Source organism: Salmo trutta, unplaced genomic scaffold (genome assembly GCF_901001165.1).
Source record: "Salmo trutta unplaced genomic scaffold, fSalTru1.1, whole genome shotgun sequence".
Classification (NCBI taxonomy): Eukaryota; Metazoa; Chordata; class Actinopteri; order Salmoniformes; family Salmonidae; genus Salmo; species Salmo trutta.
Genome location: NW_021823412.1, coordinates 619,402 through 643,739, shown reverse-complemented (window position 1 = coordinate 643,739; position 24,338 = coordinate 619,402). Strand labels below are relative to the sequence as shown.

The 24,338-nt window shown below is 44.4% G+C and overlaps 1 protein-coding gene across 1 annotated transcript in view; it reads right to left on the bottom strand.

Moving 5' to 3' along the window:
• The window catches only part of LOC115190837 (mast/stem cell growth factor receptor kita-like), an 88,596-nt gene that overhangs the window by 20,942 nt on the left and 43,316 nt on the right, over positions 1–24,338 (bottom strand). Inside the window, exons 17-19 of the mRNA XM_029748896.1 lie at positions 21,131–21,253; positions 20,353–20,464; positions 7,851–7,880 (exon numbers count right to left, since the gene is read on the bottom strand). Coding sequence (XP_029604756.1) covers positions 7,851–7,880; positions 20,353–20,464; positions 21,131–21,253 — 265 coding nt within the window. The remainder of the gene's footprint in view (positions 1–7,850; positions 7,881–20,352; positions 20,465–21,130; positions 21,254–24,338) is intronic.

The window sequence follows — 24,338 nt, the reverse complement described above, 5'->3', positions numbered from 1 at the left end:
TCACACACATTCTCTGCATAACATTGTAATTAAAAACCAACAAACACACATACTATTAACATAAAACAAACCCTAAAAGCACATAAAGCTAAAGTTAATGTATTTACACATGAAGAGTTGGTTTCCAGACACAGACAGAGCCCCTCCTGGTTCTGTTTCCCAGACAGAGCCCCTCCTGATTCTGTTTCCCAGACAGAGCCCCTCCTGGTTCTATGTTTCCCAGACAGAGCCCTTCCTGGTTCTGTTTCCCAGACAGAGCCCTTCCTGGTTCTATGTTTCCCAGACAGAGCCCTTCCTGGTTCTATGTTTCCCAGACAGAGCCCTTCCTGGTTCTATGTTTCCCAGACAGAGCCCTTCCTGGTTCTATGTTTCCCAGACAGAGCCCTTCCTGGTTCTATGTTTCCCAGACAGAGCCCTTCCTGGTTCTATGTTTCCCAGACAGAGCCCCTCCTGGTTCTATGTTTCCCAGACAGAGCCCTTCCTGGTTCTGTTTCCCAGACAGAGCCCTTCCTGGTTCTATGTTTCCCAGACAGAGCCCTTCCTTGTTCTATGTTTCCCAGACAGAGCCCTTCCTTGTTCTATGTTTCCCAGACAGAGCCCCTCCTGGTTCTATGTTTCCCAGACAGAGCCCCTCCTGGTTCTGTTTCCCAGACAGAGCCCTTCCTGGTTCTGTTTCCCAGACAGAGCCCTTCCTGGTTCTATGTTTCCCAGACAGAGCCCCTCCTGGTTCTGTTTCCCAGACAGAGCCCCTCCTGGTTCTATGTTTCCCAGACAGAGCCCCTCCTGGTTCTATGTTTCCCAGACAGAGCCCCTCCTGGTTCTCTGTTTCCCAGACAGAGCCCCTCCTGGTTCTCTGTTTCCCAGACAGAGCCCCTCCTGGTTCTCTGTTTCCCAGACAGAGCCCTTCCTGGTTCTATGTTTCCCATAGAACCCACATTCATAAAATAAAACATTATAGAGTTTAATCTCTTGCAATTCTACACAGTTTGCCAAAGGGTGGAGAGAAATTTTGCAGTTCTTTATATAATATCTGAGTGAGAGTGACAAACAAAATGAATGGGGGCCCCCGGTCGGTAATGAGACCATAATTACTACAAGTTTAGATATCTGACTAGACTCATTTACCAATCGTGTTTTTGATTTTTTGCAGACATGGGCTACAATGTATTATTCCAGTTCAGGCACTATTTAGATTTTTGCCACTAGATGGCAGCAGTGTATGTGCATTTTTTTTGACTGATCCAATGAATCATTGTATTTCAGTTCAAAATGTTGTATCAAGTCTGCCCAAATGTGCCTATTAATACATTTCATAATTATGCACTCTCCTCAAACAATAGAATGGTATTCTTTCACTGTAATAGCTACTGTAAATTGGACAGTGCAGATAGATTAACAAGAATTGAAGCTTTCTGCCAATATCAGATATGTCTATGTCCTGGGAAATGTTCTGATGATGATGGTGTATACTGTATATGGTCAAAACAGCTGTGTTAGTAGATATACATGCTGTATAGATGTCAGTCAGCCTATAAACTAACTGCTGTGTCAGTTCATACTGTATACATACTGTATTGTATATTGGCTCTAATATTGCATTAAATCATCAGTTTATTTTCAGCGGGTGATCTCTTTGAACTTCTAAGCCTATTCACAATGATATTGGGGCTGGATGCTGATAGAGGGAAACTTGCTGAATGATCAGAGAAATGATAGTCAAAGCTTTTCTTTTAGGCTATTTACAGAAAAATAAGTCCTGGATGCTTTGATAGCATTAGACAACAAGAAATCCACAGGGGGCCGACCAATTGGATCCCGGTCTGCTTAAGTGTGCAGCGCCCATCATTGTCGGCTCAATAACCTACATTTTTATATTTAACATTGTTATCAGGAAATATTCCATAAGTATGGAAATCAGATCTTGTTCTGCCACTCCATAAGGACGGGGACAGTAGGGATCTTAATCATAATCGCCCCCATTTCAAGGCTTCCTGGTCTAGCTAAAATTCTACAATCCTTGGAAATGTACAACTTTGATATTTTTTTATGAATGTAAATCAATCAGGGTTTAGGCCTGGACATCCAATCAGGGTTTAGGCCTGGACATCCAATCAGGGTTTAGGTCTGGGCACAGCACTGTTACAACAACCACTTTAGTTGTTAACAATCGTTGTTAATGCTTTAAACACTAAAATGAAAATGTGCTGCTTTGTTTGTGGACTTTGATAATGTTGATCATGCAATTTAAATTGAATAAGTTGTCCTCGATAAGGCCTGAGCTCTGACACCTGTTAATGGTTTCTTAGTGACAGAACTCAGGCCATCGTGAGGTTTTTCCGCAGGGGGTCGATACTAGGACCTGTTCTATTTATATAATGCTATTGGTCAATCTGTTAACATTTTTACATTTCCTCTATATGCAGACGATACTATTAGGTACTCAATTCCCCCGACTGCTGCCCTGGCTGTGCAAAGCTACAGGACGATTTTGCAGTCGTTCAGGAAGCCCTTACTGACTTTAAAACTCATGCTAGTACAGGCAAAATGAAATAGTTGTTGTTTTCAAGTTCTCGCAAGATGTCTCAGATGGATTACATCTTCACTCGATTGGATGGTTCTATAATCGAACGAGGCCTTGTATACAAATACTCTTTTGGATTGACAATGTATCTTTTTAAACATACTGAGCTTGTTAAGAAACTAAAATTTAAAGAGGCTCTTTTTACAGAAACAGATGTTGTCTCTCTCTCGTCAGCAGGAAGCAGATTGTGTAGTCAACCTTTTCTACCTGTTGTTATGGTGATACTATTTATCAACCGTTCTACCTGTTGTTATGGTGATACTATTTATCAACCGTTCTACCTGTTGTTATGGTGATACTATTTATCAACCGTTCTACCTGTTGTTATGGTGATACTATTTATCAAAGTGCAGCTCCCTTTAGTCTAAACCCCCTGGGTGTCGTTCTTTCCACAGCTCCCTCTAGTCTAAACCCCCCCGGGTGTTGTTCTTTCCACAGCTCCCTCTAGTCTAAACCCCCCTGGGTGTCGTTCTTTCCACAGCTCCCTCTAGTCTTAAACCCCGGGTGTCGTTCTTTCCACAGCTCCCTCTAGTCTTAAACCCCCCTGGGTGTTGTTCTTTCCACAGCTCCCTCTAGTCTTAAACCCCCTGGGTGTCGTTCTTTCCACAGCTCCCTCTAGTCTAAACCCCCCGGGTGTTTTCTTTCCACAGCTCCCTCTAGTCTAAAACCCCCGGTGTCGTTCTTTCCACAGCTCCCTCTAGTCTTAAACCCCCTGGGTGTCGTTCTTTCCACAGCTCCCTCTAGTCTTAAACCCCCGGGTGTCGTTCTTTCCACAGCTCCCTCTAGTCTAAACCCCCCGGGTGTCGTTCTTTCCACAGCTCCCTCTAGTCTAAAACCCCCTGGGTGTCGTTCTTTCCACAGCTCCCTCTAGTCTTAAACCCCCCTGGGTGTCGTTCTTTCCACAGCTCCCTCTAGTCTTAACCCCGGGTGTTGTTCTTTCCACAGCTCCCTCTAGTCTTAACCCCCCGGGTGTCGTTCTTTCCACAGCTCCCTCTAGTCTAAAACCCCCCTGGGTGTCGTTCTTTCCACAGCTCCCTCTAGTCTTAAACCCCCCCGGGTGTCGTTCTTTCCACAGCTCCCTCTAGTCTTAAACCCCCTGGGTGTCGTTCTTTCCACAGCTCCCTCTAGTCTTAAACCCCTGGTGTTGTTCTTTCCACAGCTTCCCTCTAATCTAACCCCCCTGGGTGTCGTCTTTCCACAGCTCCTCTAGTCTTAACCCCCCCGGGTGTCGTTCTTTCCACAGCTCCCTCTAGTCTTAAACCCCCGGGTGTTGTTTCTTTCCACAGCTCCCTCTAGTCTTAACCCCCGGGTGTCGTTCTTTCCACAGCTCCCTTAGTCTTAAACCCCCCGGTGTCGTTCTTTCCACAGCTCCCTCTAGTCTTAAACCCCTGGGTGTTGTTCTTTCCAAGCTCCCTCTAGTCTAAACCCCCCGGGTGTCGTTCTTTCACAGCTCCCTCTAGTCTAACCCCTGGGTGTCGTTCTTTCCACAGCTCCCTCTAGTCTTACCCCCCTGGGTGTTGTTCTTCCACAGCTTCCCTCTAGTCTTAAACCCCCTGGGTGTTGTTCTTTCCACAGCTCCCTCTAGTCTTAACCCCCCGGGTGTTGTTCTTTCCACAGCTCCCTCTAGTCTTAACCCCCCTGGGTGTTGTTCTTTCCACAGCTCCCTCTAGTCTTACCCCCCTGGGTTCGTTCTTTCCACAGCTCCCTCTAGTCTAAAACCCCCTGGGTGTCGTTCTTTCCACAGCTCCCTCTAGTCTTAACCCCCCGGTGTCGTTCTTTCCACAGCTCCTCTAGTCTTAACCCCCCGGGTTTGTTTCTTTCCACAGCTCCCTTCGTTTTATAACAGGAGACAGTTTTATTACTCGTCACTGTTTTCTGAAACCATAAGAACCATAAGACTTCTGAACGGGTAACCAATGGTTACCCGGACGTTTGCACTGTGTCCCGCATCCCGCCAACCCCTCTTTTACGCTGCTTGCTACTCTCTGTTCATCATATATGCATAGTCACTTTAACCATATCTACCATACCACCTCAATCAGCCTGACTAACCGGTGTCTGTATGTAGCCTCGCTGCTTATTTTGCAAATGTCTTTTTACTGTTGTTATTTCTTCTTACCTACCTACCACACACCACACACACACACACACACACACACACACACACACACACACACACCTTTTTTTCGCACTATTGGTTAGAAGCCTGTAGTAAGCATTCACTGATTTGACCTCTTTTAAAGTCACGTACATCACATCCATTACTTTCTCTTTACTTACCGAGCATCACTGTTAAGATTTAAAATGACAAGTTATACAAACCGTTCGCTCTGGAGACTCTCTTTGGGTGTCTAGAGACTTAGGTACATCAGCCTTTAATTTGCTTTCAACTTACATACGGAATGAATTTATGATACACTTTAAAAACGGAGGAATCGGTGCCTCTAGGGCATTTCAGACAGTTGTTAGGAGACCTTTTTACTGAAGATTGGGTCTGTTTTTATCATTACGTTGGCTATTTGTCTGTTTGTGTATGTGCTGTGTGTAATAATGTGTATGTTAAGTGTGTATTGTATTGTGGGGTGCTATACAGGGTTCATCTGGAAAAGAGACATTGGTTCTCAGCAGGACTCCCTGTCAACGTAAAGGTTAAATAAAAACTATTAAATAATGGAGAGAAATGGGGTCTCAGGCTGGTTACTGACCGTAGCACTAAAACCTATGGACAACATGCTACATGCTACTACATGCTACATGCTCCCGAGTGGCGCAGCGGTCTAAGGCACTGCGTCTCAGTGCTAGAGGCGTCACTACAGACCCTGGTTCAATCCCGGGCTGTATCACAACCGGCCGTGATGGAGAGTCCCATATGATGGCGCACAATTGGCCCAGCGTCATCCGGGGTAGGCCGTCATTGTAAATAAGAATTTGTTCTTAACTGACTTGCCTAGTTAAATAAAGGTTAAACAAACATGACATACATCACAGACCGATCATACAGAGAGATGGAGTCCAATACACAGAGCTGTAGTGTGTGTGTGTAGTGTGTGTGTAGTGTGTGTGTAGTGTGTGTGTAGTGTGTGTAGTGTGTGTAGTGTGTGTCCATTATTCAGACAGTGTCGTAGTCCAGAAACACATCAGCAGTATTCAGCAGTAGTGGTTGTGTCGAGGCCGTAGTGCTGCTCACTGAGCTCAGTCTATGAGACGCTGCCCTCTGCTGGTCTGGAAGAACAGCTCCATAGCTCAGGTTCAGGTACACCTGCACACACACACACACACACACCCACACACACACCCACACACACAGAGTCACCACACACACACACACACACACACACACACACACACAATCATCAACACAGAGCATGTACATTAACCATTGCTGAAAGATACAATTGAGGATATGAACATTCATATTAATGCGTAAATGTAGATCGATAATCCATATAAAGCTAAAATATATATATTTAAAAACTATACATGTATTTATGAACATACATTCTTGGTGTTTTCTGGCAGTAGTAGTTCAAATAATTATACCAAGTTATTGATTCCATTTCAATTCGATACAACTTTAATTCACATATATTGATATTCTAGATGCATTTCAACAAACATTGCTGAACAGGTTCCAGTACGTACATTCTTGGTGTCTTCTGACAGTAGAAGTCAGTCCTCTCTACTAGATTCCTAAAGGAAGGTCTCTTCAGAGGGTCCTCACTCCAACAAGACAACATCATGTCATAACTACAGAGAGAGAGAGGAGATACAGGTCAGAAAACAAGCACAATCATACATTTACACGTAGTCATTTAGCAGACTCTCTTATCCAGAGAGACTTACAGTAGGGAGTCATTTGAGCAGACTCTCTCATCCAGAGAGACTGTACAGTAGGGAGTCATTTAGCAGACTCTCTATCCAGAGAGACTTACAGTAGGAGTCATTAGCAGACTCTCTCATCCAGAGAGACTTACAGTAGGGAGTCATTTAGCAGACTCTCTCATCCAGAGAGACTTACAGTAGGGAGTCATTTAGCAGACTCTCTTATCCAGAGAGACTTACAGTAGGGAGTCATTTAGCAGACTCTCTTATCCAGAGAGACTTACAGTAGGGAGTCATTTAGCAGACATCTCTTATCCAGAGAGACTTACAGTAGGGAGTCATTTAGCAGACTCTCTTATCCAGAGAGACTTACAGTAGGGAGTCATTTAGCAGACTCTCTTATCCAGAGAGACTTACAGTAGGGAGTCATTTAGCAGACTCTCTTATCCAGAGAGTCTTACAGTAGGGAGTCATTTAGCAGACTCTCTCATCCAGATAGACTTACAGTAGGGAGTCATTTAGCAGACTCTCTTATCCAGAGAGACTTACAGTAGGGAAGTCATTTAGCAGACTCTCTTATCCAGAGAGACTTACAGTAGGGAGTCATTTAGCAGACTCTCTTATCCAGAGAGACTTACAGTAGGGGAGTCATTTAGCAGACTCTCTTATCCAGAGAGACTTACAGTAGGAGTCATTTAGCAGACTCTCTTATCCAGAGAGACGTACAGTAGGGAGTCATTTAGCAGACTCTCTCATCCAGAGAGACGTACAGTAGGGAGTCATTTAGCAGACTCTCTCATCCAGAGAGTCTTACAGTAGGGAGTCATTTAGCAGACTCTCTTATCCAGAGAGACTTACAGTAGGGAGTCATTTAGCAGACTCTCTTTTCCAGAGAGACTTACAGTAGGGAGTCATTTAGCAGACTCTCTTTTCCAGAGAGACTTACAGTAGGGAGTCATTTAGCAGACTCTCTTATCCAGAGAGACTTACAGTAGGGAGTCCATTTAGCAGACTCTCTTACCCAGAGAGACTTACAGTAGGGAGTCATTTAGCAGACTCTCTTATCCAGAGAGACTTACAGTAGGGAGTCATTTAGCAGACTCTCTCATCCAGAGAGACTTACAGTAGGGAGTCATTTAGCAGACTCTCTCATCCAGAGAGACTTACAGTAGGGAGTCATTTAGCAGACTCTCTCATCCAGAGAGACTTACAGTAGGGAGTCATTTAGCAGACTCTCTCATCCAGAGAGACTTACAGTAGGGAGTCATTTAGCAGACTCTCTCATCCAGAGAGACTTACAGTAGGGAGTCATTTAGCAGACTCTCTTATCCAGACAGACTTACAGTAGGGAGTCATTTAGCAGACCAGATCTCCTTACATTTCTGTGGGAGCCACCTCAGGTCTGTTCATTCTGTGTCCTTCCTGGATCATCCTGTAGAACGCTGACCCACCTGCATACCAGGGTACGGACTGCTGCCTACACACACACACACACACACACACACGCACACACAAAGACACAAACAGACAAAGACACAGTTAGTATATTCCCCAAAGGTGTGCGTGTGTGTCTTCATGACGTTGTGTGTGTGAGTATATATACTGTATCCAAGGTGACTATAGTTACCACGTGACCAGACATCACTGTCCAAGGTGACTATAGTTACCACGTGACCAGACATCACTCTCCAAGGTGACTATAGTTACCATGTGACCAGACATCACTCTCCAAGGTGACTATAGTTACCATGTGACCAGACATCACTCTCCAAGGTGACTATAGTTACCATGTGACCAGACATCACTGTATCCATGGTGACTATAGTTACCATGTGACCAGACATCTCTCTCCAAGGTGACTATAGTTACCACGTGACCAGACATCACTGTCCAAGGTGACTATAGTTACCATGTGACCAGACATCACTGTCCAAGGTGACTATAGTTACCATGTGACCAGACATCACTGTATCCAAGGTGACTATAGTTACCATGTGACCAACATCACTGTATCCAAGGTGACTATAGTTACCATGTGACCAGACATCACTGTATCCAAGGTGACTATAGTTACCATGTGACCAGACATCACTGTATCCAAGGTGACTACAGTTACATGTGACCAGACATCACTGTATCCAAGGTGACTATAGTTACCATGTGACCAGACATCCACTGTCCAAGGTGACTATAGTTACCATGTGACCAGACATCACTGCCAAGGTGACTATAGTTACCATGTGACCAGACATCACTGTCCAAGGTGACTATAGTTACCATGTGACCAGACATCACTGTATCCAAGGTGACTATAGTTACCATGTGACCAGACATCACTGTATCCAAGGTGACTATAGTTACCATGTGACCAGACATCACTCTCCAAGGTGACTATAGTACCACGTGACCAGACATCACTCTCCAAGGTGACTATAGTTACCACGTGACCAGACATCACTGTATCCAAGGTGGACTATAGTTACCCATGTGACCAGACATCACTGTATCCAAGGTGACTATAGTTACCATGTGACCAGACATCACTGTCCCAGCTGACTATAGTTACCACGTGACCAGACATCCACTGTCCAAGGTGACTATAGTTACCATGTGACCAGACATCACTCTCCAAGGTGACTATAGTTACCATGTGACCAGACATCACTGTATCCAAGGTGACTATAGTTACCATGTGACCAGACATCACTGTTCCAAGGTGACTATAGTTACCATGTGACCAGACATCACTGTATCCAAGGTGACTATAGTTACCATGTGACCAGACATCACTGTCCAAGCTGACTATAGTTACCACGTGACCAGACATCACTGTCCAAGGTGACTATAGTTACCATGTGACCAGACATCACTCTCCAAGGTGACTATAGTTACCATGTGACCAGACATCACTGTATCCAAGGTGACTATAGTTACCATGTGACCAGACATCACTGTATCCAAGGTGACTATAGTTACCATGTGACCAGACATCACTGTATCCAAGGTGACTATAGTTACCATGTGACCAGACATCACTCTCCAAGGTGACTATAGTTACCACGTGACCAGACATCACTCTCCAAGGTGACTATAGTTACCACGTGACCAGACATCACTCTCCAAGGTGACTATAGTTACCATGTGACCAGACATCACTGTATCCAGGTGACTATAGTTACCATGTGACCAGACATCACTGTATCCAAGGTGACTATAGTTACCATGTGACCAGACATCACTGTCTAAGGTGACTATAGTTACCATGTGACCAGACATCACTGTATCCAAGGTGACTATAGTTACCACGTGACCAGACATCACTCTCCAAGGTGACTATAGTTACCATGTGACCAGACATCACTATCCAAGGTGACTATAGTTACCACGTGACCAGACATCACTGTCCAAGGTGACTATAGTTACCACGTGACCAGACATCACTCTCCAAGGTGACTATAGTTACCACGTGACCAGACATCACTCTCCAAGGTGACTATAGTTACCACGTGACCAGACATCACTCTCCAAGGTGAATATAGTTACATGTGACCAGACATCACTGTCCAAGGTGACTATAGTTACCATGTGACCAGACATCACTGTATCCAAGGTGACTATAGTTACCATGTGACCAGACATCACTGTATCCAAGGTGACTATAGTTACCATGTGACCAGACATCACTGTATCCAAGGTGACTATAGTTACCATGTGACCAGACATCACTGTCCAAGGTGACTATAGTTACCATGTGACCAGACATCACTGTATCCAAGGTGACTATAGTTACCATGTGACCAGACGTCACTGTATCCAAGGTGACTATAGTTACCATGTGACCAGACATCACTGTATCCAAGGTGACTATAGTTACCACGTGACCAGACATCACTCTCCAAGGTGACTATAGTTAACACGTGACCAGACATCACTCTCCAAGGTGACTATAGTTACCATGTGACCAGACATCACTGTATCCAAGGTGACTATAGTTACCATGTGACCAGACATCACTGATCCAAGGTGACTATAGTTACCATGTGACCAGACATCACTGTCCAAGGTGACTATAGTTACCATGTGACCAGACATCACTGTATCCAAGGTGACTATAGTTACCACGTGACCAGACATCACTCGCCAAGGTGACTATAGTTACCACGTGACCAGGACATCACTATCCAAGGTGACTATAGTTACCATGTGACCAGACATCACTGTCCAAGCTGACTATAGTTACCACGTGACCAGACATCACTGTCCAAGGTGACTATAGTTACCATGTGACCAGACATCACTCTCCAAGGTGACTATAGTTACCATGTGACCAGACATCACTGTATCCAAGGTGACTATAGTTACCATGTGACCAGACATCACTGTATCCAAGGTGACTATAGTTACCATGTGACCAGACATCACTGTATCCAAGGTGACTATAGTTACCATGTGACCAGACATCACTCTCCAAGGTGACTATAGTTACCACGTGACCAGACATCACTCTCCAAGGTGACTATAGTTACCACGTGACCAGACATCACTCTCCAAGGTGACTATAGTTACCATGTGACCAGACATCACTGTATCCAAGGTGACTATAGTTACCATGTGACCAGACATCACTGTATCCAAGGTGACTATAGTTACCATGTGACCAGACATCACTGTCTAAGGTGACTATAGTTACCATGTGACCAGACATCACTGTATCCAAGGTGACTATAGTTACCACGTGACCAGACATCACTCTCCAAGGTGACTATAGTTACCATGTGACCAGACATCACTATCCAAGGTGACTATAGTTACCACGTGACCAGACATCACTGTCCAAGGTGACTATAGTTACCATGTGACCAGACATCACTGTATCCAAGGTGACTATAGTTACCATGTGACCAGACATCACTGTATCCAAGGTGACTATAGTTACCATGTGACCAGACATCACTGTATCCAAGGTGACTATAGTTACCATGTGACCAGACATCACTGTATCCAAGGTGACTATAGTTACCATGTGACCAGACATCACTGTATCCAAGGTGACTATAGTTACCATGTGACCAGACATCACTCTCCAAGGTGACTATAGTTACCACGTGACCAGACATCACTATCCAAGGTGACTATAGTTACCACGTGACCAGACATCACTGTCCAAGGTGACTATAGTTACCATGTGACCAGACATCACTGTCCAAGGTGACTATAGTTACCACGTGACCAGACATCACTGTCCAAGGTGACTATAGTTACCATGTGACCAGACATCACTGTCCAAGGTGACTATAGTTACCATGTGACCAGACATCACTGTATCCAAGGTGACTATAGTTACCACGTGACCAGACATCACTCTCCAAGGTGACTATAGTTACCATGTGACCAGACATCACTATCCAAGGTGACTATAGTTACCACGTGACCAGACATCACTGTCCAAGGTGACTATAGTTACCACGTGACCAGACATCACTCTCCAAGGTGACTATAGTTACCACGTGACCAGACATCACTCTCCAAGGTGACTATAGTTACCACGTGACCAGACATCACTCTCCAAGGTGACTATAGTTACCATGTGACCAGACATCACTCTCCAAGGTGACTATAGTTACCATGTGACCAGACATCACTGTCCAAGGTGACTATAGTTACCATGTGATCAGACATCACTGTATCCAAGGTGACTATAGTTACCATGTGACCAGACATCACTGTATCCAAGGTGACTATAGTTACCATGTGACCAGACATCACTCTCCAAGGTGACTATAGTTACCACGTGACCAGACATCACTCTCCAAGGTGACTATAGTTACCACGTGACCAGACATCACTCTCCAAGGTGACTATAGTTACCATGTGACCAGACATCACTGTATCCAAGGTGACTATAGTTACCATGTGACCAGACATCACTGTATCCAAGGTGACTATAGTTACCATGTGACCAGACATCACTGTCCAAGGTGACTATAGTTACCATGTGACCAGACATCACTGTATCCAAGGTGACTATAGTTACCACGTGACCAGACATCACTGTATCCAAGGTGACTATAGTTACCACGTGACCAGACATCACTATCCAAGGTGACTATAGTTACCATGTGACCAGACATCACTGTCCAAGCTGACTATAGTTACCACGTGACCAGACATCACTGTCCAAGGTGACTATAGTTACCATGTGACCAGACATCACTGTCCAAGGTGACTATAGTTACCATGTGACCAGACATCACTGTATCCAAGGTGACTATAGTTACCATGTGACCAGACATCACTGTATCCAAGGTGACTATAGTTACCATGTGACCAGACATCACTGTATCCAAGGTGACTATAGTTACCATGTGACCAGACATCACTCTCCAAGGTGACTATAGTTACCACGTGACCAGACATCACTCTCCAAGGTGACTATAGTTACCACGTGACCAGACATCACTCTCCAAGGTGACTATAGTTACCATGTGACCAGACATCACTGTATCCAAGGTGACTATAGTTACCATGTGACCAGACATCACTGTATCCAAGGTGACTATAGTTACCATGTGACCAGACATCACTGTCTAAGGTGACTATAGTTACCATGTGACCAGACATCACTGTATCCAAGGTGACTATAGTTACCACGTGACCAGACATCACTCTCCAAGGTGACTATAGTTACCATGTGACCAGACATCACTATCCAAGGTGACTATAGTTACCACGTGACCAGACATCACTGTCCAAGGTGACTATAGTTACCACGTGACCAGACATCACTGTCCAAGGTGACTATAGTTACCATGTGAACAGACATCACTCTCCAAGGTGACTATAGTTACCATGTGACCAGACATCACTGTATCCAAGGTGACTATAGTTACCATGTGACCAGACATCACTGTATCCAAGGTGACTATAGTTACCATGTGACCAGACATCACTGTATCCAAGGTGACTATAGTTACCATGTGACCAGACATCACTGTCCAAGGTGACTATAGTTACCACGTGACCAGACATCACTCTCCAAGGTGACTATAGTTACCACGTGACCAGACATCACTCTCCAAGGTGACTATAGTTACCATGTGACCAGACATCACTGTATCCAAGGTGACTATAGTTACCATGTGACCAGACATCACTGTATCCAAGGTGACTATAGTTACCATGTGACCAGACATCACTGTCCAAGGTGACTATAGTTACCATGTGACCAGACATCACTGTATCCAAGGTGACTATAGTTACCACGTGACCAGACATCACTCTCCAAGGTGACTATAGTTACCACGTGACCAGACATCACTATCCAAGGTGACTATAGTTACCATGTGACCAGACATCACTGTATCCAAGGTGACTATAGTTACCATGTGACCAGACATCACTGTATCCAAGGTGACTATAGTTACCATGTGACCAGACATCACTGTATCCAAGGTGACTATAGTTACCATGTGACCAGACATCACTCTCCAAGGTGACTATAGTTACCACGTGACCAGACATCACTCTCCAAGGTGACTATAGTTACCACGTGACCAGACATCACTCTCCAAGGTGACTATAGTTACCATGTGACCAGACATCACTGTATCCAAGGTGACTATAGTTACCATGTGACCAGACATCACTGTATCCAAGGTGACTATAGTTACCACGTGACCAGACATCACTGTCTAAGGTGACTATAGTTACCATGTGACCAGACATCACTGTATCCAAGGTGACTATAGTTACCACGTGACCAGACATCACTCTCCAAGGTGACTATAGTTACCATGTGACCAGACATCACTATCCAAGGTGACAATAGTTACCACGTGACCAGACATCACTCTCCAAGGTGACTATAGTTACCACGTGACCAGACATCACTGTCCAAGGTGACTATAGTTACCATGTGAACAGACATCACTCTCCAAGGTGACTATAGTTACCATGTGACCAGACATCACTGTATCCAAGGTGACTATAGTTACCATGTGACCAGACATCACTGTATCCAAGGTGACTATAGTTACCATGTGACCAGACATCACTGTATCCAAGGTGACTATAGTTACCATGTGACCAGACATCACTCTCCAAGGTGACTATAGTTACCACGTGACCAGACATCACTATCCAAGGTGACTATAGTTACCACGTGACCAGACATCACTGTATCCAAGGTGACTATAGTTACCACGTGACCAGACATCACTCTCCAAGGTGACTATAGTTACCATGTGACCAGACATCACTATCCAAGGTGACTATAGTTACCACGTGACCAGACATCACTGTCCAAGGTGACTATAGTTACCACGTAACCAGACATCACTCTCCAAGGTGACTATAGTTACCACGTGACCAGACATCCCTCTCCAAGGTGACTATAGTTACCACGTGACCAGACATCACTCTCCAAGGTGACTATAGTTACCATGTGACCAGACATCACTGTCCAAGGTGACTATAGTTACCATGTGACCAGACATCACTGTATCCAAGGTGACTATAGTTACCATGTGACCAGACATCACTGTATCCAAGGTGACTATAGTTACCATGTGACCAGACATCACTGTATCCAAGGTGACTATAGTTACCATGTGACCAGACATCACTGTCCAAGCTGACTATAGTTACCACGTGACCAGACATCACTGTCCAAGGTGACTATAGTTACCATGTGACCAGACATCACTCTCCAAGGTGACTATAGTTACCATGTGACCAGACATCACTGTATCCAAGGTGACTATAGTTACCATGTGACCAGACATCACTATCCAAGGTGACTATAGTTACCACGTGACCAGACATCACTGTCCAAGGTGACTATAGTTACCATGTGACCAGACATCACTGTCCAAGGTGACTATAGTTACCACGTGACCAGACATCACTGTCCAAGGTGACTATAGTTACCATGTGACCAGACATCACTGTCCAAGGTGACTATAGTTACCATGTGACCAGACATCACTGTATCCAAGGTGACTATAGTTACCACGTGACCAGACATCACTCTCCAAGGTGACTATAGTTACCATGTGACCAGACATCACTATCCAAGGTGACTATAGTTACCACGTGACCAGACATCACTGTCCAAGGTGACTATAGTTACCACGTAACCAGACATCACTCTCCAAGGTGACTATAGTTACCACGTGACCAGACATCACTCTCCAAGGTGACTATAGTTACCACGTGACCAGACATCACTCTCCAAGGTGACTATAGTTACCATGTGACCAGACATCACTGTATCCAAGGTGACTATAGTTACCATGTGACCAGACATCACTGTATCCAAGGTGACTATAGTTACCATGTGACCAGACATCACTGTATCCAAGGTGACTATAGTTACCATGTGACCAGACATCACTGTATCCAAGGTGACTATAGTTACATGTGACCAGACATCACTCTCCAAGGTGACTATAGTTACCACGTGACCAGACATCACTCTCCAAGGTGACTATAGTTACCACGTGACCAGACATCACTCTCCAAGGTGACTATAGTTACCATGTGACCAGACATCACTGTATCCAAGGTGACTATAGTTACCATGTGACCAGACATCACTGTATCCAAGGTGACTATAGTTACCATGTGACCAGACATCACTGTCCAAGGTGACTATAGTTACCATGTGACCAGACATCACTGTATCCAAGGTGACTATAGTTACCACGTGACCAGACATCACTCTCCAAGGTGACTATAGTTACCACGTGACCAGACATCACTATCCAAGGTGACTATAGTTACCATGTGACCAGACATCACTGTCCAAGCTGACTATAGTTACCACGTGACCAGACATCACTGTCCAAGGTGACTATAGTTACCATGTGACCAGACATCACTGTATCCAAGGTGACTATAGTTACCATGTGACCAGACATCACTGTATCCAAGGTGACTATAGTTACCATGTGACCAGACATCACTGTATCCAAGGTGACTATAGTTACCATGTGACCAGACATCACTGTATCCAAGGTGACTATAGTTACCATGTGACCAGACATCACTCTCCAAGGTGACTATAGTTACCACGTGACCAGACATCACTCTCCAAGGTGACTATAGTTACCACGTGACCAGACATCACTCTCCAAGGTGACTATAGTTACCATGTGACCAGACATCACTGTATCCAAGGTGACTATAGTTACCACGTGACCAGACATCACTCTCCAAGGTGACTATAGTTACCATGTGACCAGACATCACTGTATCCAAGGTGACTATAGTTACCATGTGACCAGACATCACTGTATCCAAGGTGACTATAGTTACCATGTGACCAGACATCACTGTCCAAGGTGACTATAGTTACCATGTGACCAGACATCACTGTATCCAAGGTGACTATAGTTACCACGTGACCAGACATCACTCTCCAAGGTGACTATAGTTACCACGTGACCAGACATCACTATCCAAGGTGACTATAGTTACCATGTGACCAGACATCACTGTCCAAGCTGACTATAGTTACCACGTGACCAGACATCACTGTCCAAGGTGACTATAGTTACCATGTGACCAGACATCACTCTCCAAGGTGACTATAGTTACCATGTGACCAGACATCACTGTATCCAAGGTGACTATAGTTACCATGTGACCAGACATCACTGTATCCAAGGTGACTATAGTTACCATGTGACCAGACATCACTGTATCCAAGGTGACTATAGTTACCATGTGACCAGACATCACTCTCCAAGGTGACTATAGTTACCACGTGACCAGACATCACTCTCCAAGGTGACTATAGTTACCACGTGACCAGACATCACTCTCCAAGGTGACTATAGTTACCATGTGACCAGACATCACTGTATCCAAGGTGACTATAGTTACCATGTGACCAGACATCACTGTATCCAAGGTGACTATAGTTACCACGTGACCAGACATCACTGTCTAAGGTGACTATAGTTACCATGTGACCAGACATCACTGTATCCAAGGTGACTATAGTTACCACGTGACCAGACATCACTCTCCAAGGTGACTATAGTTACCATGTGACCAGACATCACTATCCAAGGTGACTATAGTTACCACGTGACCAGACATCACTGTCCAAGGTGACTATAGTTACCACGTGACCAGACATCACTGTCCAAGGTGACTATAGTTACCATGTGAACAGACATCACTCTCCAAGGTGACTATAGTTACCATGTGACCAGACATCACTGTATCCAAGGTGACTATAGTTACCATGTGACCAGACATCACTGTATCCAAGGTGACTATAGTTACCATGTGACCAGACATCACTGTATCCAAGGTGACTATAGTTACCATGTGACCAGACATCACTCTCCAAGGTGACTATAGTTACCACGTGACCAGACATCACTATCCAAGGTGACTATAGTTACCACGTGACCAGACATCACTGTCCAAGGTGACTATAGTTACCATGTGACCAGACATCACTGTCCAAGGTGACTATAGTTACCACGTGACCAGACATCACTGTCCAAGGTGACTATAGTTACCATGTGACCAGACATCACTGTCCAAGGTGACTATAGTTACCATGTGACCAGACATCACTGTATCCAAGGTGACTATAGTTACCACGTGACCAGACATCACTCTCCAAGGTGACTATAGTTACCATGTGACCAGACATCACTATCCAAGGTGACTATAGTTACCACGTGACCAGACATCACTGTCCAAGGTGACTATAGTTACCACGTAACCAGACATCACTCTCCAAGGTGACTATAGTTACCACGTGACCAGACATCACTCTCCAAGGTGACTATAGTTACCACGTGACCAGACATCACTCTCCAGGTGACTATAGTTACCATGTGACCAGACATCACTGTCCAAGGTGACTATAGTTACCATGTGACCAGACATCACTGTATCCAAGGTGACTATAGTTACCATGTGACCAGACATCACTGTATCCAAGGTGACTATAGTTACCATGTGACCAGACATCACTGTATCCAAGGTGACTATAGTTACCACGTGACCAGACATCACTCTCCAAGGTGACTATAGTTACCACGTGACCAGACATCACTCTCCAAGGTGACTATAGTTACCACGTGACCAGACATCACTCTCCAAGGTGACTATAGTTACCATGTGACCAGACATCACTGTATCCAAGGTGACTATAGTTACCATGTGACCAGACATCACTGTATCCAAGGTGACTATAGTTACCATGTGACCAGACATCACTGTCCAAGGTGACTATAGTTACCATGTGACCAGACATCACTGTATCCAAGGTGACTATAGTTTACCACGTGACCAGACATCACTCTCCAAGGTGACTATAGTTACCACGTGACCAGACATCACTATCCAAGGTGACTATAGTTACCATGTGACCAGACATCACTGTCCAAGCTGACTATAGTTACCACGTGACCAGACATCACTGTCCAAGGTGACTATAGTTACCATGTGACCAGACATCACTGTATCCAAGGTGACTATAGTTACCATGTGACCAGACATCACTGTATCCAAGGTGACTATAGTTACCATGTGACCAGACATCACTGTATCCAAGGTGACTATAGTTACCATGTGACCAGACATCACTGTATCCAAGGTGACTATAGTTACCATGTGACCAGACATCACTCTCCAAGGTGACTATAGTTACCACGTGACCAGACATCACTCTCCAAGGTGACTATAGTTACCACGTGACCAGACATCACTCTCCAAGGTGACTATAGTTACCATGTGACCAGACATCACTGTATCCAAGGTGACTATAGTTACCATGTGACCAGACATCACTGTATCCAAGGTGACTATAGTTACCATGTGACCAGACATCACTGTATCCAAGGTGACTATAGTTACCACGTGACCAGACATCACTCTCCAAGGTGACTATAGTTACCATGTGACCAGACATCACTCTCCAAGGTGACTATAGTTACCATGTGACCAGACATCACTATCCAAGGTGACTATAGTTACCACGTGACCAGACATCACTGTCCAAGGTGACTATAGTTACCACGTGACCAGACATCACTGTCCAAGGTGACTATAGTTACCATGTGACCAGACATCACTCTCCAAGGTGACTATAGTTACCATGTGACCAGACATCACTGTATCCAAGGTGACTATAGTTACCATGTGACCAGACATCACTGTATCCAAGGTGACTATAGTTACCATGTGACCAGACATCACTGTATCCAAGGTGACTATAGTTACCATGTGACCAGACATCACTGTATCCAAGGTGACTATAGTTACCATGTGACCAGACATCACTCTCCAAGGTGACTATAGTTACCACGTGACCAGACATCACTATCCAAGGTGACTATAGTTACCACGTGACCAGACATCACTGTCCAAGGTGACTATAGTTACCATGTGACCAGACATCACTGTCCAAGGTGACTATAGTTACCACGTGACCAGACATCACTGTCCAAGGTGACTATAGTTACCATGTGACCAGACATCACTGTCCAAGGTGACTATAGTTACCATGTGACCAGACATCACTCTCCAAGGTGACTATAGTTACCATGTGACCAGACATCACTGTATCCAAGGTGACTATAGTTACCACGTGACCAGACATCACTCTCCAAGGTGACTATAGTTACCATGTGACCAGACATCACTGTCCAAGGTGACTATAGTTACCATGTGACCAGACATCACTCTCCAAGGTGACTATAGTTACCATGTGACCAGACATCACTCTCCAAGGTGACTATAGTTACCACGTGACCAGACATCACTGTCCAAGGTGACTATAGTTACCATGTGACCAGACATCACTGTCCAAGGTGACTATAGTTACCATGTGACCAGACATCACTGTCCAAGGTGACTATAGTTACCATGTGACCAGACATCACTGTCCAAGGTGACTATAGTTATGTACTGTACATTACCTAAAGAGAATATTTCCCAGAGCAGGATACCGTATGACCAGACATCACTCTCCAAGGTGTAAACACCGTCAAAGATACTCTCTGGAGACATCCACTTCACTGGGAGACGGGCCTGGAACACACAGGAAACGCATCATCAGGTGGAGACAACACCCACAGGAAACGCATCATCAGGGGGAGACAACACCCACAGGAAACGCATCATCAGGGGGAGACAACACCCACAAGAAACACATCATCAAGGGGAGACAACACACACAGGAAACGCATCATCGTGGGGAGACACCACACACAGGAAACACATCATCAGGAGAAGACAACACACACAGGAAATACATCATCAGGCGGAGACAACACACACAGGAAATACATCATCAGGAGAAGACAACACACACAGGAAACACATTATCAGGAGAAGACAACACACACAGGAAATACATCAGGGGGAGACAACACACACAGGAAATGCATCATCGGGGGGAGACAGCACACACAGGAAACACATCATCAGGGTGAAACAGGAAGTGGCTATTAGTTTTAAAGGGATAGTTTGGAAATGTTTACTTACCTTGACAGTCATTGTCCAGAGACTACTCTCAAGATAAGGAAACATATCTAAACATGTAAAATGTCTGAACTATCACTCTGAGATTCCGTTGTGTTACAATGCTTGCTTTTTACTTGTTGTTCTTTAATGGTAAAACCTGAGCAGCCTTCTTGTATTTCACACTCGTTCTACAACAAAAATACTCACACACACACACACACACACACTTACATTGCCTCTGAGGACGTAGTTAGAGTCGGTGGTGATGTCTCGGGCCAGTCCGAAGTCACAGATCTTGGCTACTCTCCCCTGAGTCAGCAGAATGTTCCTGGCTGCTAGGTCTCTGTGGATACACTACACACACACACACAGACACATTTAGTAAAGAATCAACCATATACAGAAATAAATACATAGAAGACAGAAACACAGACAGCAGCTGGCTCTAACTCAGTGGAGACCTGTCATTCAGGGCAGAGCCCCACTTGTTTAGCTACAAAATACAAAAATAAACAAATAAAAAAAGTTGCCTGTTTCTCATTTTATTCCGTGTCACATATCAGTTTGCAAACAATGTAAAAAAATAATAAATAAACAAATCCTTGAGTTAATAAAGCCGCATACAAACATGATCTCTTTCTTGGCAGAATTCATGCCAACAGAAGCCATACCAAAATAAAAATTAAAAACATAGAAAATTATGTATTTTTCGTCTCTGTGTATTACATCATTTTCCTTCATCTCTCCAGAGGCTGAATGTATCTCACAGGAGAAAGCGTCCGAGTGAGCGAAAACAGCGCCCCTCTGTCTCTCTATGTGTGGGCAATCTATCTGATGCTGTGTGGTCAAAAAGAGTATGACAATGTTGCCGCCTGTAGCATTGATAGCAAGGGAAGCCAGCGAGCATTTGGCCTCCCTTTCATTAAAAAAAAGTATAAAATAATAGTCAATCAGCGTTGAGCTAAACTGAACGAGCTCAACTGTGATTGGTCCTGGCGCACCAAAAAAAAAGTGTCAAGGGAAGCCAGCTTGGATTTGGCTTCACTCCTATCAGATCACATTGAGATCATACGTCATGGACAGAAACAACTTGAATTGTTTCATCTCGTGTTGTTGTCTTCTGGTGGATAGCTAGTGTAAACTGGTCCTTTCCTAAATTAGCCATGGATGGAGATGGGGATTTGGACTTGTGGTTTTATTTAATTCTCCATACTGGCTAATGATTATAACGGTGATTCTGATCCAACCATTAATTCATACATTGTTGTGCTCCTGGTCTGAGAGGATGGAAGTTCAACATGTAGCTAGATGTAGAAGGCTAATGTTAACTAGCTAACGTTGCCCATGAATGGAAGTTAGGCTAGCGAGCATTTTAGCCATGTAGCCTAGGACAACAAACAAGAAAAGTGTGTACTGTATAACAGAGTGATAGACTGTGTACTGTATAACAGAGTGATAGACTGTGTACTGTATAACAGAGTGATAGACTGTGTACTGTATAACAGAGTGATAGACTGTGTACTGTATAACAGAGTGATAGACTGTGTACTGTATAACAGAGTGATAGACCGTGTACTGTATAACAGAGTGATAGACTGTGTACTGTATAACAGAGTGATAGACTGTGTACTGTATAACAGAGTGATAGACTGTGTACTGTATAACAGAGTGATAGACTGTGTACTATATAACAGAGTGATAGACCGTGTACTGTATAACAGAGTGATAGACCGTGTACTGTATAACAGAGTGATAGACTGTGTACTGTATAACAGAGTGATAGACTGTGTACTGTATAACAGAGTGATAGACTGTGTACTGTATAACAGAGTGATAGACTGTGTACTGTATAACAGAGTGATAGACTGTGTACTGTATAACAGAGTGATAGACTGTGTACTGTATAACAGAGTGATAGACTGTGTACCATGCTGTAGGCCATGTAACTGTTTGCTACAGTGGGGGGAAAAAAGTATTTGATCACCTGCTGATTTTGTACGTTTGCCCACTGACAAAGAAATTATCAGTCTTTAATTTTAATGGTAGGTTTATTTGAACAGTGAGAGACAGAATAACAACAAAAAAATCCAGAAAAACGCATGTCAAAAATGTTATAAAATGATTTGCATTTTAATGAGGGAAATAAGTATTTGACCCCTCTGCAAAACATGACTTAGTACTTGGTGGCAAAACCCTTGTTGGCAATCACAGAGGTCAGATGTTTCTTGTAGTTGGCCACCAGGTTTGCACACATCTCAGGAGGGATTTTGTCCCACTCCTCTTTGCAGATCTTCTCCAAGTCATTAAGGTTTCGAGGCTGACGTTTGGCAACTCGAACCTTCAGCTCCCTCCACATATTTTCTATGGGATTAAGGTCTGGAGACTGGCTAGGCCACTCCAGGACCTTAATGTGCTTCTTCTTGAGCCACTCCTTTGTTGCCTTGGCCGTGTGTTTTGGGCCATTGTCATGCTGGAATACCCATCCACGACCCATTTTCAATGCCCTGGCTGAGGGAAGGAGGTTCTCACCCAAGATTTGACGGTACATGGCCCCGTCCATCATCCCTTTGATGCGGTGAAGTTGTCCTGTCCCCTTAGCAGAAAAACACCCCCAAAGCATAATGTTTCCAACTCAATGTTTGACGGTGGGGATGGTGTTCTTGGTGTCATAGGCAGCATTCCTCCTCCTCCAAACACGGCGAGTTGAGTTGATGCCAAAGAGCTCCATTTTGGTCTCATCTGACCACAACACTTTCACCCAGTTGTCCTCTGAATCATTCAGATGTTCATTGGCAAACTTCAGACGGGCATGTATATGTGCTTTCTTGAGCAGGGGGACCTTGTGGGCGCTGCAGGATTTCAGTCCTTCACGGCGTAGTGTGTTACAAATTGTTTTCTTGGTGACTATGGTCCCAGCTGCCTTGAGATCATTGACAAGATCCTCCCGTGTAGTTCTGGGCTGATTCCTCAACGTTCTCATGATCATTGCAACTCCACGAGGTGAGATCTTGCATGGAGCCCCAGGGCCGAGGGATATTGACAGTTCTTTTGTGTTTCTTCCATTTGCGAATAATCGCACCAAATGTTGTCACCTTCTCACCAAGCTGCTTGGCGATGGTCTTGTAGCCCATTCCAGCCTTGTGTAGGTCTACAATCTTGTCCCTGACATCCTTGGAGAGCTCTTTGGTCTTGGTAATGGTGGAGAGTTTGGAATCTGATTGATTGATTGCTTCTGTGGACAGGTGTCTTTTATACAGGTAACAAACTGAGATTAGGAGCACTCCCTTTAAGAGTGTGCTCCTAATCTCAGCTCGTTACCTGTATAAAAGACACCTGGGAGCCAGAAATCTTTCTGATTGAGAGGGGGTCAAATACTTATTTCCCTCATTAAAATGCAAATCATTTTATAACATTTTTGACATGCGTTTTCTGGATTTTT